Source organism: Acipenser ruthenus, chromosome 6, assembly GCF_902713425.1.
Source record: "Acipenser ruthenus chromosome 6, fAciRut3.2 maternal haplotype, whole genome shotgun sequence".
Lineage (NCBI taxonomy): Eukaryota > Metazoa > Chordata > Actinopteri > Acipenseriformes > Acipenseridae > Acipenser > Acipenser ruthenus.
The window spans coordinates 47,549,677-47,566,076 of NC_081194.1; the positions used below are offsets into that span (position 1 = coordinate 47,549,677).

Here is a 16,400-nt window from a genome sequence, read left to right on the forward strand (position 1 = left end):
GTAAATGTCGACATTTACCAGAAAGTCTTGAGATTTGCCAATAATCTAACTTTTACCGTAACAATATGTATGACAGAATATCATTCTAATTGCTTTTACGCATTTATGTAGTTGCCAACATGACAGGGAAATTGTTTCTAAGCAGTCTCTTTCTGGTGGGCAAGGGTTCAAATGATATATGTGCAATAAAAAGTGTTCCGACAAAATGTTATAGCGTAAGGCTTCAGGAGTCCTGCGTAATTCCAAGTGCCACAAGAGTACCATGCTGCAGTAAGTAAATATGTCTATTCACTGCTTGTCTTGTGGCGTTTTGTGTCATAACCAAAGTGTGATTTTCTGTTGAAAAAAACAAGGTCTAAATTATTTCATTTGCATTTAACAATGTTATTTTTCATCAAACTACTGCATATTGAGTACAATATACTTTAACACCATTGTTAATAGTATTATATGCAAATTTACCAGAATGTTGGTTGTTCTACATAAGTGGATCACAATGTTGAACTCATTTAAATTGCTCAGTTGTGCATTTTTGTAAGATCATTAATGATTATTTTGTCAATTGAAAATGTGTATGCAGAAATAAATATATTGTTCGGCAATAATGTTTTTTTGTTAATGAAACATTTGTATGCAGAAATAAATATATTCTTTGACATTAGTGATTATTTTTGTTAATTGCCATTTCTAGCAGGAATAAATCAATAATTTTATAATATACCTGCATTTACCAATAAACTTCGGTAAATGAAAAGATTAACCAGTAAATTTCCGAAAAGCAATCTATTTCTTAATCATATTTACCACCTTATTTGGTAAATGTTGGTATTTACCAGTAGAATTTAAGATTGACCAGATTCAAGAAACTGGCCACAGGATGTGACATCTGGGTGACTGCTCTCAGTTTCCTGTCTGTCATGCTTGCTGTGTCTTGTGTGTCAGGTGAACAGTTCCCATGCACAGGACGCCAGTCCCTTAAAATATCAGCACTGAATCCCAAGACCAGAATGCAGTTAGAAAACGTGACACTTATTTATTTAAAGTACTTATAGTTATATGTAATGTGTATTTTACACACGATGCACTGGGACATGTTGAAATACCAAGAAACATTGATCACTTCTTGAAGTTTGACAATGATTTTTCAGCTGGTTTTAGAGTAAAATGTACAATAATGTTGAACTAAATGTGATAGGCAAAATAACAATTAAAATGCATAACTAAAGATATCACAAAAAAGATAATACAGCAACAACAGGTATTTTCACAATATGGGTCCCGTCAGCCTCACTCTGGTTATTCATTTTCATAAGCGGATGGGACCGATTAGGTGCACTGCTGTTTACGTCCACTCAGATACATTACAGTTCGGAAACAATAGTTTTTTAATCAACTCTTGACTTGGTAGAAAACTTTGCGTGCCAGTCATTTCTTCACGGTTAAATATGTTTTAAGTGAGTTTTCAATTTAGGATACAATGAATATTTTAATTTTCATGTTATTTCTGGGAATATAATCGCCCAAAAAATATTTTGTGGCCACGAATGTGATAGAGACGCTGTATTTTTTTTAAGGTGGTCTTTTTTCTGACACTGGAAACTACAGTCGTAGTTCGTGTTCGTTTTTTTGATGGTCATTCGGAAGGAAAATAATCTTAAAAGAGTGGTAAGTATTTTTTTCTTGAAATGTATTTTTTTTTGTAAAAACGAGCGATATGTACCGGTATGTAGCCTTTGGCTCCTGTTTACAAGTAGCTAGTAGGTTCCATGAAAGTGCGCGTCTGCAAAATTAAATTAAATGTAATATATAGATTCATTTTTTTCAATCTATAGCTGAAGACATGACCTCTATGTTATTTACTAAAAAAACGTTCACGTTTATTTGGCATATGTTGACTTTTAAATTTCAAATAATTAGGAATAAGGCCAACTAAAAAATACAATGGAAGGAACTATTTTGAAGTGGACGGGGGGTGCTTATTTAGTTGTTCCAATGGTGAAAAAACTAGTAAACCATTAGTTAAGAATTTTATTTTTATTTATTTTGTACTTTTTCTTTCAGTGTTTTTTATTATAGTGTTTTCGACCCCTGGCTTATTTTGGACCATTCTATTTGTGGAAGTGGCATAGGAAACGAAATGTATTAAGCCTGTGCTAGAAACGTTTGTATGGAAAGCAAGGTAAATGTTCGGATTTCCAATGACATACAGTCAGCAGAGATTAATGCGAACACGAACGCCCACTCTCCTCCAAAACAACATACTTGTTTATACTATACGACACATTATTCTACTGATAAAATATATTCAGCTGAGCCTCTAGACTGATTTGGATTGCACACTTTCTAAGTGCATGCAGTAAATGATTCTGGCTTAATTATACGTCTGCGATTGGGTGCTGTACCATTTACTGAAGTACATTCTGGGCGACTATTCAATTATTACATCAAACTTGTCTGTAAAAAAACAAACTGAAAATATTTTTTGGAATTGTCAAAAAAATGCAAGCTATTTTCAAGGTAATGTGATGTCATGTTTTACAGGAGATGATGCTTTGGTATTAATGAGGATAAACATTAATGAGGATAAGTCTTCAATCCTGTTGATAACAGCAACCGTGCACAATACACATGTCAACTGTTTCAAGCGGCAGAAAATCCAGTGTTTATTTAATATGGCAAATTAAAATAACATAAAATATGCAAATACGTTTAAATGTAAGTAGAGCAAATATTTTCTTAAAGTGAGAGTCAAAAACATGGTTTGAGCCTGGAGACTTACCGGTACATCCAGTGCATAACAAAGAATATTTAAAAATTACATTGAAGTTCAGCGATTGCTTTCAAACAGAATACTTTTTTTGAATGGCACAGCTATGTTATGACGAGGGGAGGCATCACGTGGGTACACGTATTATTTATTTCTGCACGATTTCTTGTTAGATTAAATAGAAGCTGTGATTTAAAAATATATACATATGAACAGTAGTCAAACTAATTGTTCTGTTATTTACTAGAGCTTTCTGCTTACAGTACAGGGTATTGTACGTTCAAAACAGCCTCATGGTAGAAATAATATAGCAGCTTAAGAGTAGCATGCTGCTGAAATACCAGTGTGTGTTTAATAGACCGGTTAGAAACATTTTGGTAAATTATTTACTTGTTTGCAAATTTGCATATCCCATGTGGTTTAAAAAAAAAAAAAATCACTGTCTTACTATATTGAGTGTGAATACCTGGTACAGTTTGAACTGTATTTGAAGAACATTTATGTTATGGTCCTTTCACAAAACATAATAAATATAAGAAAATTAAGCAGTTGTATTTATAGTCCACCAGTGGTACAGATTCATCTGTTACTGTCGGTTTGTTGAGAGAACCAAGAAAATGAAACACCACTTGCAGTGATGTATTTGTGTGTGTGTGTGCGCGAGTGTTTAAACCACATGCCAATAAAAATCAGATTTTATGTGTGGTCCAATGAGTCCAGGGCTTGTAACCAGAAGATCACTGGTTCAGATCCCACCTCTGCCACTGACTGACTCACTGTGTGACCCAGAGCCAGTCACTTAACCTCCTTGTGCTCCATTCTGTGGATGAGATGTTAAATCAATGTCCTATTGTAAGTACTCTGCATATAATGCACAGTTCACAGCCTACCTCTGTAAAGCACTTTGTGATGGTGGTCCACTATGAAAGGCGCTATATAAAAACAAATATTATTATAGAGCACATCTTTGTTTAAATTACCCAGCATTGTGGTCATGTAGACCAGATCTTTCTCTTGGCCGCAGAGGTTTTGTTTTTAAAGTATACATGCATAAAATATTTTCCTTTAGCTTCCTAAGGTTGTCATCACCTCCTGCTGCTGCGGATGGTAGCGGTATGCCTGCTTGACTCAAGTGGCATTATGGCTAGCAGGTTTTACAGGGGAGGAAGCAGTCACGAGATCTGAATGCACTAAGCAGGCAGTCAAGTTCCGCAGTCAAGCCAAGTGAACCTCTACCCACACTCTGTATGTCAGATGTATGTAGTCCACTTCCCGAGCATAGCGGCGACTAATAAATTCAAAATGTTAACAGACTACAATAAACACAAGGTATATTAAATCAAGTCAATTACTTGCTTGAAAGCAGAAAACATCTTTGCTACTACGCATCCGTCCCCACTTCCACAGTCAATTTATACAGTTAGTTGGCAAAGTAGGTCTATATTGTTAAGATTCTGCGTTACAAGTGTAGATCACAGATAGAAAGCTCTCTTCTAGGTATCAGTTATTTAACTCAAAACACAAACAGCTGTTTTAACTTTTTTTTTTTATTATTATTATTATTATTATTATTATTCATATCGATTTGTTCTACTGCCAATGTTGCAATCTTGCAGAATAATTTCAAGTCAAGTGTGAGCTAACTGGGCATGGAGTTGAAAAAATGGGCTTGGCGTCAAAAATAAGTACTGTATATAGTATTTTAACAAACATGCTTAGAAATTAATTTTGCATTCATTAATGTGTTCTTGTTTGGCAGGGTAATACACTTGAGATCTATTGTAATAACTGCTATAAATATATCTTTAAAAATCACTTGAATATTCATCTAGATTTTAAAATTATTGTTTTCTAAACAATTAAACATTACTACAAAAAAGAAACATTTACGGGGTTTATTTTTTTAACATTATTCACATGCACAGTACTCTATTTATACTAACCTTAATAAAAAAGCAATTTGATTTATTTCTATTTATAGACTACTATAAGTACATGATACATCTTTCCTGAAAAAAAGGGCTATCGCTTTAATTGGAGAGGACTGCATATTACAGTAGGTGTCACCAAGCTGCTGCATCCAATCACAAACAGTGACTCCAGCTATTGGCTTACAATTGCTGGCTGCCTGACTCCTTCTGCAGGGTTACAATTTCTACTCTCCTCATCCGTTCAACTCCTCTAGTCAGCAAAACAGCCCAGCACTGAGTAGCAGGCATATCAGGCAAAATCAAAGGGTTTCCTTATGCAAAAGTGGGTCTCATAGCTCTACTGCAGAAAATCTAAATCTAGAGAAGTTTGATAAGTTACAATGATGGAGAGTAAAACAGCCTTTCAAGCACTAGAGCAAACTTAAGACCTGATTTCTTTATCAGATGACTGAACTGTACCTGTGAGCAAAGGTCAGCTTGTCCTGCCTCGGGGAAGAATAGAAAGGATTTCACTTGTTAACTGTTTGATTCATTCAACACTCCTGGAGTCTCCTTTTTGATGATTTTTGCATGCAACTCCACTGCTGAGCTGAGCAGCAAAACACACTCATGGTAGATGCCAAAGGAAGGAACATGAAATGTCTCACTTTTTTCTTGATGCTTCCAGAGTCGGTGAAGATCAGGTCTAAGAAAAGTAACAAAAAGGGGAGCCCTACAAACTCCAAGGTGCCGCCAGTGTGCTATGAAATAATCACCTTGAAAACTAAGAAAAAGAAGAAGATGGCTGCTGAGATCTTCCCCACTAAGAAACCAGCCAGCACCACCACCGTCCAGAACTATCAGCAAAATCTGAATAACAATAACACTATCCCGGCTACTAACTGGCAAGGGCTGTATCCCACCATCCGAGAGAGGTATGTGAAAGGGAGACCTCCCCGTTTACTATCTGTTTTCTAATCATTTCACTTTGGGGAGTTCTGACTATAAGTACAAAGTGTCCTAGGTTAATTTTTTTTTATCTGATATAAAAGTGTTTAGTGTGACCCCTTTTAATTTTATTATTTTTATTATAAATAAATAAAATAATTAAATATGCAAATAATCAAATGAAACATGTTAATGAATATCCTGCTCAATATATTTGATAAAGTTAAATGTTAACAGCATAACAAAATCATCAAAAATCTCGTTTTGTAATGTTTGTTTTGCTTCTTCAGTATTAATAAAATAAGTGGTAGAAAGTAAATAACCTTTACCTGCCGCAGTAGTACTGTAGTTGAGTTTTGCAACTGTTTGGCTTATAGAATCACAGTGTAAAGCTTGTCTCTGAAGATTAAAACATGCCTAGATAGAAGGCTATGGAAGAGTGTGAAAAAGAAGCATATCCAATATATATTATGCAACACTGCAGCTTTAAAGTAACACAAACTCTTCGTATTGTGAAATATACTCATCTGGCCCAGACAGCTGTCTTTCCATTATACTCATCCATATGTTTATTACAGTAATTAATAATGTAGTGATGACTACAATGGCTTGATATTCTGTGACAGTGATAAGTGCAAGTCGATATGCACAAGATGCAGAAGTTGTTCTAGATAATAAATGTTTAAATGGCAGAGTTGGAGTCTTTCATTTGATATTGAAGCTAGTGTTATTCTCAGATTGGCAGATTAAGGCAACCTTTTTCCCAATCTATGCCTATAGATGATTCTATATTTAAAAAATGTTTGAAACCATTTAACATGGTTAATGGACTCTTGTAGTGTGGCAACCATAAATTAATTAAGTAATCCTGGCTTTTGCAGTAATCAATTAATATTTTGGATTAATTGAGAAAACCCCATTTGTATAGATGATTCTATATTTAAAAAATGTATGAAACCATTTAACATGGTTAATGGACTCTTGTAGTGTGGCAGCCATAAATTAATTAAATAATCCTGGCTTTTGCAGTAATCAATGAATATTTTGGATTAATTGAGAAAACCCCATTTGTGCAGACCAAAATGAGTGCAGTCTTGTTAGTTAAACTTGTCCATCAATCCTGAAGAAATAATAAGCATTGTAATAAATGTATAGTATAATAATGAAAATATAAATGCATTCCATATTGCAATTTATATTCTTGCGCTGTCAAAGGCTATGCTTTGTTTGACAAACTAATTTCTGTTTTAATCAATTTCATCGGAAAATATAAACATATCACAAAACCACAACAACAGTAGTATATGCATTCCACAAATAACTGCATGTCTTTATCCTTGCATCTGTTGTAGAACATTTAAAGACATTTGTTAATTTGGCAAACGGGGGGGTGGAATTATATGCGTGGTAGTTATACATGCACAGGTGTTTTGATGCAATATCCTGTTTCTCTGTTTTCCAGAAATGCAGTGATGTTTAACAATGAATTGATGGCAGATGTTCATTTTGTGGTTGGTCTACCTGGGGGGACTCAGCGGTTGCCAGGACACAGAGTAAGCATTATTAGCAGCATTAGGATGGAAACTAAAATGTCTTCAGTAATCAGTCCTATAAAGCTACACCAGCATTTTTCTTCAATAGCGCTGTTACTTATATCACCTTAAAATAACATAACGTCTGCATATAATCAAAATCTAAAGCACCAGGTATGTTTTTTTTTTTTTATAACATTAAATATATTTAGCAGTAAAACTTGGCAGGTAGAGGGACCCAACTATTGAGAAAGATATTCTAGGTCTAGGATGCAGCCGACACATAAGCGCTGGAACTCCATTTTGTCTCTGGAAAGGGTTCCATCGTCAAACAACATTAAAAACATCAATACAGTCCTCCAAGATTATGTCAGGCTTTCATAAAGGCTAATGGAGATGAATCAAGGTAAAGCCTCTGTTTTGAGGTTCTGTATTAGTTAGACCTCTTCTCTTGTTCATTTAAGTGAAAGGCAGAGATTTTAATTAGCATGACCGGGGGATCTAAATAATGCATACTCAGAGACTAAAAGGATTTACAGTTTTTACAATTAACTTGATTGGTAGTGGAGAATTAATGATGTAGTGGAGTTAAATGGAATTTCAGTCTTAATGCTTGAGTGAGATCATTACAAACTGGTCTTTTCTGTACAAAGGCTATGAAAATATTTGTTGGCCTCTTCGGTAGAGAGATTTAATGAGAGGCAGTATTTAGTCTTGCCACTGTTTATATCAATTAAATAGACTTTTCATTTATCACTTAATTTGTTCATCTTTTCCAAACCTTTGCCAGTAGTTCTCTTGTTCCAATATTTAATTTTAAATGATTTATCTGTATCTGAATCCACATGGCACTGTGCTGGCTCTGCCTTCTCCCAAACTTGTAGGACTCGAGTCCGGGACTTGGACTTGAGTCACATTTTTCGTGACTCGGAGTCGAGTCACGACCGCAAAAGACTCTGACTCGACCTTGTGTGACTCGGACTCGGACTCGGACTCAAGCATTTGGGCTCTGTGAGATATAAACGCTGAGTCCTTTTTTTAAATTTTCTATTATACAAATAATATTACAGTTACTAGGAAACCTGTGCACAATAAAAACCCACCAAACAGAACATTAGCCCTGTTGTCTTTGCAGCCAATCATAGTAAGAATAAGAAAGTGGAAGCAAGGTAGGTTGTAGCGTACAAACACCCCCACTCAAATCCAACTGGCTGTAAACCCCCCGACACACACACACAAAACCCATCTGTGTTCCTCTTTTGCATTAAGTTCTATAAGGAATAAATGATGTCAGCATGGTAAACAGGTAAGTACTTAGTTCTCTTTACTACTTTAAACTTCATCACTGTTTGCAGTCGGAAATTGCCTACCGTCAAACATGCAGCAAAAAAAAAAAAAGACGACAGAACAACTTAATACACTTAATTTACCAAAATGAAAATTATTTATTATGGATGCGGGAATAATAATAATAATAATAATAATACACTGCAGCGTCAAACCTAGAAATCTGTCTTTTGTGAACTTCACATTTTTGTTCCATTATGAACCTACCCAAGGGAAATACCAGTGGTGGCCGGTTAACAGTGTTCTCTTGCTCGCTGAACCCCCAGTCTCTTATTAATGAATTGCGCTTTCTTCTTTTGGGTGATGTGCGTTTAATTCCCCCCTCTCACGTGACGCAGGCACATCAACAATGCCGTTCATCCCATCTGTTTAATGTGCTGAAGCCAGGCTGTGCTCACTCAGAAATGCGAGCACCCAAAACCGCCGTGCACATGTGCAGTAGCAGCCAGCCGTCAGCCAGCCCGTTAGCGAACACGGTGATCAGACGATCAGCGTGCATGTGCCAAGATAACAAAGGCTATAAATATGAGCAGCACCACTTTGTTCGACTTCGTTCTTGTCACAGTTTTAATCTGCTTTTATTTTGAGCCGGCTGTCCCTTTCTCTCCCGAGGCTGCTGCTCTTCAGCAGTGCTTTAACTTAAGCTCAGTAATATCTTGCTGTGTTCAACAGTTTTTCTTTTGTTTTGTTTAATTTACCGACCACTACTGGCTGTTTGGGGTAATCGGTTATTAAATATATCGTACAATAGATTTGTATTATTTTAATATTATTTATATAATATTTTATATTATTATTTTTTTAATCTTGTTGATAGCCGCGTCAGGCTGGACAGTGCTTCTACCACTGAGGTTGGCCCCCTGGACCCCACACCCTCACCTGCATTTTGGCCACCATCCGCCACTGGGAAATACATAAACGTGTAAAAAGAAAAAAAGATAAAAAATACATGATCTGAAATCAAATGAACTGAAGCACAATCTGGGAAATGCATCATTGTATTACAAACTTAATAAAAGTACAAATGCAATGAAAGTGAAACATAACGTTTCTGTTTTGCAAAACAAATAATAAAAATAATACTAAATTTAGTATTTAAGAACACAGTATATATACAGTTCTGGCAATGTCTAAATCAGATTTTACCCGAATTGAAGTCAAAGTAGATTCTATAGTCAGAGGGGAAAGTAACTTTAATTTCTTACCTGTGTAGTGTTATTTTCAGGTACGCGTTAAAAAGTGGTACTTGGCGCACTGCGCTTACTCCCGCATGCCTAAACAACTTCCGCTAAGAAAGCAGGGACGCGCCCATTTGAATATGGTACATTATGCTGTTTTTGGTGGTTTACATTTTTTTTTTTTAAATTGAATTTATCATATTTTCCAGTCTTTTATGTCATTTTTAATGTATTTTTCCACCATTAAGAAAATAATGTCCAAATATTTATCATATGCAATACATTGGGTCTTGTGCATTTTCTTTTTACTTGTGCAACTTTGCGGTGGACTTCTCGTGAATTGTTTTTTCTTTTTAGAGAAATTAATTGTCTGTTGCCAGTTTAATAAAAAAAATATGTATAATGGTAAATGTACCTCTTTAGACAATAGGAAAACATCAGATCGCAATTGATTCATATGTACTAAAATATGACATCGTAACACTTTCTGTCATTACATAAGTCAAGTTGTGGTACACATACCACATTCTGACAATGTACCACTTTCTAACACTACACCGGCTCTATAGTCCAGATCACGGCTTCTATCAAAGTGAAAAACAACGTTAAAGTGTATCTATAAACTTCAGGTACATTCAAACAGTATTGCAATTCCAATTCCAAAAGAAAATAAGATAGTGACAGACAAGTTGAAAAAGGCATGCAAATCGAATAATCTAGCTAGAAAAAATAAATCAAATAATTTTTTGTATTTTTATTTTTTATTTGTGCATTTTTCCTGAGGGATATCGGACAACGTTCGTTAGGTAAACTGTTCCCACACTGCTACCACTAATTGAATGAAAATTGATTTGAGTTTGTTTCAAGGACTTGGACATGGGCTTGAGACTCGAAGTCAAGGACTTGTGACTGAGACTCGAATGATAGTGACTCGGACTCAGACCCTGATGACTCGGACTCGAACTCAGACTCGTCACTCAGGACCCAGACACGGACACGGACTCGGACTCGAGGTTTGAGGACTCGACTACAAGTCTGCCTACTCCATACTATTGGAGGCAGCACATAATGTTATTTTGTGGTATTAGGAAATCCTAAAAAGGAGCCTGCAACTAAGATTTTGCAGTCACCTATAATGTCAATATGATTCTGAAAACTTCTGACCTTTATTGTAATTTGTTTTCCTTTTTCTCTTATAATTTTTTTTAAGTATGTCTTGGCCGTTGGAAGCTCTGTGTTTCATGCCATGTTTTATGGAGAACTTGCAGAGGATAAGGATGAAATTAGAATCCCAGATGTGGAACCTGCTGCCTTTCTTGCTATGCTGAAGTAGGTGTCATAGAAAACCCAGTGTTACAATTGTTTTACTCCTCTAAGAAAATGTCTCTTTGCACTTGCCTCATATGGTCCTATAACTCTATGGCTGTTGTATACTGTTCAAGCATGTAGTGGTTTTAAAAGACATTTACTTTTAAAACATTTGGCCACAAAAAAGATCACAAATGTTAACATGTTCCTTCCAGTATTCCAGGGTGGAGGTTAAATTGGTTCAGTTAGAAGAAAGAGCTGGAAAGACCTTGATTTAGCCTCAGTAAAACTGTCCCATTGTTTTATATTGTAACACTAATTTCCTTTTGGGAGTGATACTGATGGCGTTCATGTTACAGCTGTTGGCACTGAAAGTTCTAACCAGGTGCAGTTGGTCAAATCCATTTCAATCGTGTTATGTCTTGACTGGATTTGTCGCATGATTGGGTCTGCTTTGCATAAATGTGCTAGAGGCAAGGCTTAGTGTAGATGGCAATACACACAGTGTGCTGCATTCAAAGCACTATATGTCTACTTTACCTTAGTAGACATATAGTGAAACACCTACCATATATGCACACACTTGTGGAGAAAATATTGTGTTGGAAATTGCACTGCAAACATTTCTGAAGACATCCAACTGGAACAGTTTGGAACACTTTAACCCATGCAGTAGTTTTGATTGGGTTTTGGATTTAAAAATCTTGAATATCACCCTGGTTTGGTTTTCCTCCTCAAAAAGTATTGGAAACTATCAACAGGAGCAGAACAATAACACATGAACAGTTCCCATTGCCTTGTCAATTTAAAGTTCCCTGTACATTTTATATGCTGCAGTTCAGTGTGTCTATGCTGCACGATTGTCCAACGATCAGGAAAAACTAAAGAAGCATTTGAGGTCATTCACCCGCCAATTAAATTCTCTGTACTGTTGGCAAGCAACTTTAAAATTTTATAAACCGGTTCAAGAGTTTGGCATCATTGTTCCTTTTGAACTCCCTGACTGTGATGGCATTGCCAGCATATATTAACCTGTCAAACTGTCTGAGAGATCAGTCAAATCTACAGCAAGCTTTTCATTTTCACACTGTCACGGGAGATGGAGGCTACTCAGCCTTTGCCACTCTTTCATGATTGTACATTATATTTTATGGGAACTGAGTGGGCTGTGCTGTGTAGGTGGAATAAGTTAAAGCACACTGAGATGTAAGAAACACTAAGCTTACTGTTCGCTGGTGAAGTAGTTTTGATAACAGGCAAAAAAACGGCCCTTAAAATAAAGCAGACCAAATAAAGCGTGACCTAATAACCAAGGGGCTCAGTTTTTAAAGAACTCTGTGTACAAAAGCATATTTAATACATTGACTAACACTAGTGAATCTGGGCATTATCAGTGTATAGTAATAGGGTTTGGTTGTAAAGTACTTTTTTTTTTTTTTTTTCATTTGGCAAGTTGAACAACTTGTACAAATGTACATGTAAATGAGCTTAATATATAATTAAAGTGTAATTTGTGGACAAGCTACAATAGTTGTGAAGGGTCACAGCACACTGATAGAAAAGAAAAGCTGACGCTTTACCAGGTGAAAGTAAAATGTTATTAATTTGTGTCGTGTTTGGTCGGATGAAAAAAGGATCACTGAAAATTCAAAAGGTTGATTTTACAGTTTTGATTAGTGAAAATGTAGTGAGGTGCCTCAAACCTTAATCATTAATAACATATCTGTTTTCTTTAGAGTGATGTAAGGTGGGATATATCCTTAATTTCAGTAAATGCTGAACTATGGTAATGTAGACATATAATTTGGAACATTTCTTGCTCAGGTTAATATATATAATTTATTTGTATTATTTACTTTTTTTGCAGTGTAGCTTCCCTCAGTTGTTTCATAATAAAACTGAGAATAGCATATCAAATACACCTATTTTTGAATGTTAACCATTTATTGTTTTTGATCCACACAAATATAATGTGCACCTCTTGTTGGATGTGAAAACTTGAATATGGAAGTCTTTCTTGATTTCTTGCAGGTACATATATTGTGATGAGATTGATCTGGGTGCCGATACAGTGCTGGCCACCTTATATGCTGCTAAGAAGTACATTGTCCCCCACCTGGCACGTGCCTGTGTCATCTTCCTGGAGACCAGCTTGAGTGCCAAGAACGCCTGTGTGCTGTTGTCACAGAGCTGCCTGTTCGAGGAGCCCGACCTGACCCAGCGTTGCTGGGAGGTGATCGATGCGCAAGCTGAGCTTGCTTTAAAATCTGAGGGCTTCTGTGACATTGATTCCCAGACACTGGAGAGCATCCTCAGGAGGGAGACACTCAACGCTAAAGAGATTGTTGTCTTTGAAGCGACACTCAGTTGGGCCGAGGCTGAATGCCAAAGGCAGGAAATGACTGTCACCATTGACAACAAGCGCAAGGTGTTGGGCAAGGCCGTTTACCTCATACGCATCCCTACCATGGCGTTGGATGACTTTGCCAATGGAGCAGCCCAGTCGGGCGTCCTTACCCTCAATGAGACCAACGACATCTTCCTTTGGTACACTGCTGCCAAGAAACCAGACCTGGAGTTTGTGAGCAAGCCCAGGAAAGGCTTGGTTCCCCAACGCTGCCACCGTTTCCAGTCATGCGCTTACCGTAGCAACCAGTGGCGCTACAGGGGAAGGTGCGACAGTATCCAGTTTGCAGTGGACAAGCGAGTGTTCATTGCTGGCTTTGGACTGTATGGCTCGAGCTGCGGATCAGCGGAATACAGCGCCAAGATCGAACTCAAACGGCAAGGGGTCATCCTGGGGACAAACTTGAGTAAATATTTCTCTGACGGGTCGAGCAACACCTTCCCCGTCTGGTTTGAATACCCTGTGCAGATTGAGCCTGACACTTTTTATACAGCGAGCGTGGTTCTCGATGGCAATGAACTGAGCTACTTTGGGCAGGAAGGCATGACAGAGGTGCAGTGTGGGAAAGTGACCTTCCAGTTTCAGTGTTCCTCAGACAGCACCAATGGAACAGGCGTGCAAGGCGGACAGATACCAGAGCTCATATTCTATGCCTGAAGTAGTGAACTCCAAACTTGCATACTGTACAATCTTTATATTATATATGCGTTTAGTTATTCAAATTCCAAAAACATGCATGACGTGACATATTCCTTTAAACTAGTCTTTTTTCTCTCTGTTTTTCTTTTAACTTTTTACAAATGTAATGTGGGCTGGACCTTCAAGGTTGATAAGCCATTTTGATATTCATTATATCATTTCAATTTCTTGAATCTTGGGATGAAATAAAGTAAGCTAACTACTGTATCATAAAGAACTAAAAGCTAATGGCAAGCTCCACTGAATGCATGTCCACCTCAGTTATAGAAGGCCGCACTGCTCCGACATGTATTATATACGACTAGCACTGGATTTTTGTGATAATTTGGCTTTGAGACATATGTGTATAAATGATAAACTAGTAATTTTAATGTCTACTTTGTACAAAGTTGAGGATTATGTTTCAAACAAGGGTAGAATACAATGAGCACTTTCATATTTTCCAGCATATAAATAAGCTTTCATTTATCTCAATATATCATTACTACACTCCCACTCCCCAGTGGCTTACCTTTTAAAAGCACTGCAGTTTGAAGTGAAGGGTGAGTCCAGCATTGGTCGAATCTCTCTTGTACCAAGTTGATGATATTGGCTTGTGACCTACATGGATTGCTGCATTGGCTTTCCACAGCGTTGGTGATGATTGGGTTGGGCTAGCCTCACCATGCTCCAATGACCACTACTGGTCAAGCTGCCGACAGAGACTTCCCAGGCTGGTCCCTTGCCTCCAGGTTTCAGTAGCTGGGTAAGACCCGTTGTGAAGTTCAGCTGCTGAAAAGGAATTAGCTTGTCAGCAGGAGCATTGATATATAGTCCTCTTGATCAGGAAGTTGGTAAATATATGTAAAATCACAGTTTTTTTGTAATGAACAGACGCCGGTTTCAAAGTGCATCTTAAATTCGACACTTCAATGTGTGTTCGTCAAGTCCTTGTAAATGACCAAATTGGAAAAGTTTTTTTCACCTCAAATCTTTCATGCTGTATGTGGTGAAATATACAGATCCCTTTGACTTTTGAGGTGTACTGTATGCATATATAGTAACTTGGTGAACACTGTAAATAGCCAGCCAGTAAATTACCTTAATCGTTGGGCTTGCTGCTAGCATGTGCTGATACCCACAGGAATTATTCTCAGTTAAGAACAGAAAAGTACTGCTTCCCTGCTGGATTCCTGGCATTTTGCCGTTAAAGAAGTTCCAGTATCTGCACAAACTGTAAGAACTACAATGGAACAAATGGTTATAGACTCTTCCATTCGTGATTAACACAATTTTATTCCAGCACTAACCTCAATCAGTACAGTGTGAAAGGAATTTGTGCATTTCCTATAGCTGGAAGGTAAAGACTGCAAGAGTCAACAGAGCCTTTGTGCTTCAACCCTTTAATTTTTACACAAAGATAAACGTTTGACAAATTAGCCACATTTGATTCACATTTTTTTCCCATGCAAAGAATAAAAACCTTATCACGATAACCAATAACAAATTGATTAAAAGTGTGTGAAATCCTTTAAAATGTCATAATTTTTTTAAATAGGCCAGCCGGCGTGAACCTGTGACAAGTGTTTTCATGTTTGTAAAGTCTGCAGAATATATCTAGATCTAACTCCATCATTGTATGTGGTTTTTTAAATTACCTGATGAATTTCTTCAGATGTGATTTTAAAAAAATGTACATTAAAAACACCCATAAAAATGATGTATATAATATCAATGTGAACTGGCAATGGGGTCATTCAGGGGAAATATTGCATGAGACCTATTTTTTGCTTTTAGTTTAAAAAAAAAAAAAAAAAAAAAATGATTTGACCTCAGCGAATAATTATTATAATTACTGATTTGCTGTGACTCATTACATAAGAAAAATGTTAATAATATGACACACTTGCATCATAGCTTACATTTTTATGACTGTACTGATTCCATGTTTTGACTGGGGAAAGAATTTGTACTGGGGTCACAAAAAAAGTTTTGAGTGTCTCATATTTACCCAGGACGACCCTGTATGTTCTAATGCAAATGCATTGACTGTATGCCTAAAAAAAATGTTTAAAAATATATATATATATATATATATATATATGTTTTAAAAAAAAAAGAGAGAGAGAGAGAGAAACAACCTTTAGTTCTGTAACATTGAGTATCAGATCCCATGAGGCCTGAAACTAACTGAGATTGATTGATAGTTACGAAGGAAAAAGTATATTTATGAAGTACCTCACAGTGAATGTTACTGTACTGTACGTTAAGTGTTACAGTGCTGATACACGTGAATGTATATGATAGTTGCAAATAAAAATAAAA

The 16,400-nt window shown here is 36.6% G+C and overlaps 1 protein-coding gene across 4 annotated transcripts; it reads left to right on the top strand.

The window, feature by feature from the left end:
* The first annotated feature begins 907 nt into the window (after positions 1 to 907).
* On the top strand, positions 908 to 16,152 carry btbd3b (BTB (POZ) domain containing 3b). Of its 4 annotated transcripts, XM_059025453.1 has the most exons (6): positions 1,077 to 1,665; positions 2,062 to 2,179; positions 5,366 to 5,612; positions 7,088 to 7,178; positions 10,893 to 11,011; positions 13,022 to 16,152. In XM_059025453.1, exons 3-6 carry the CDS (start codon positions 5,479 to 5,481, stop codon positions 14,052 to 14,054), a joined length of 1,377 nt encoding a protein of 458 aa, XP_058881436.1. In that variant the 5' UTR covers positions 1,077 to 1,665; positions 2,062 to 2,179; positions 5,366 to 5,478; the 3' UTR covers positions 14,055 to 16,152. The 4 variants fall into 4 exon arrangements, with proteins under 4 accessions (XP_058881437.1, XP_058881436.1, XP_033872951.2 ...); XM_059025454.1 differs by lacking the exons at positions 1,077 to 1,665; positions 2,062 to 2,179 and adding an exon at positions 908 to 1,042; XM_034017060.3 differs by lacking the exon at positions 2,062 to 2,179.
* Positions 16,153 to 16,400: the final 248 nt, after the last annotated feature.

What these genes read in the sequence shown, in the direction of transcription:
- btbd3b (XM_034017058.3), top strand. Translation starts at nt 5,308, where the DNA reads ATGGTAGATGCCAAAGGAAGGAACATGAAATGTCTCACTTTTTTCTTG. An exon ending in TATCCCACCATCCGAGAGAG is followed by an intron (nt 5,613 to 7,087) that starts GTATGTGAAAGG and finishes TCTGTTTTCCAG; the next exon opens with AAATGCAGTGATGTTTAACA. An exon ending in GCCTTTCTTGCTATGCTGAA is followed by an intron (nt 11,012 to 13,021) that starts GTAGGTGTCATA and finishes GATTTCTTGCAG; the next exon opens with GTACATATATTGTGATGAGA.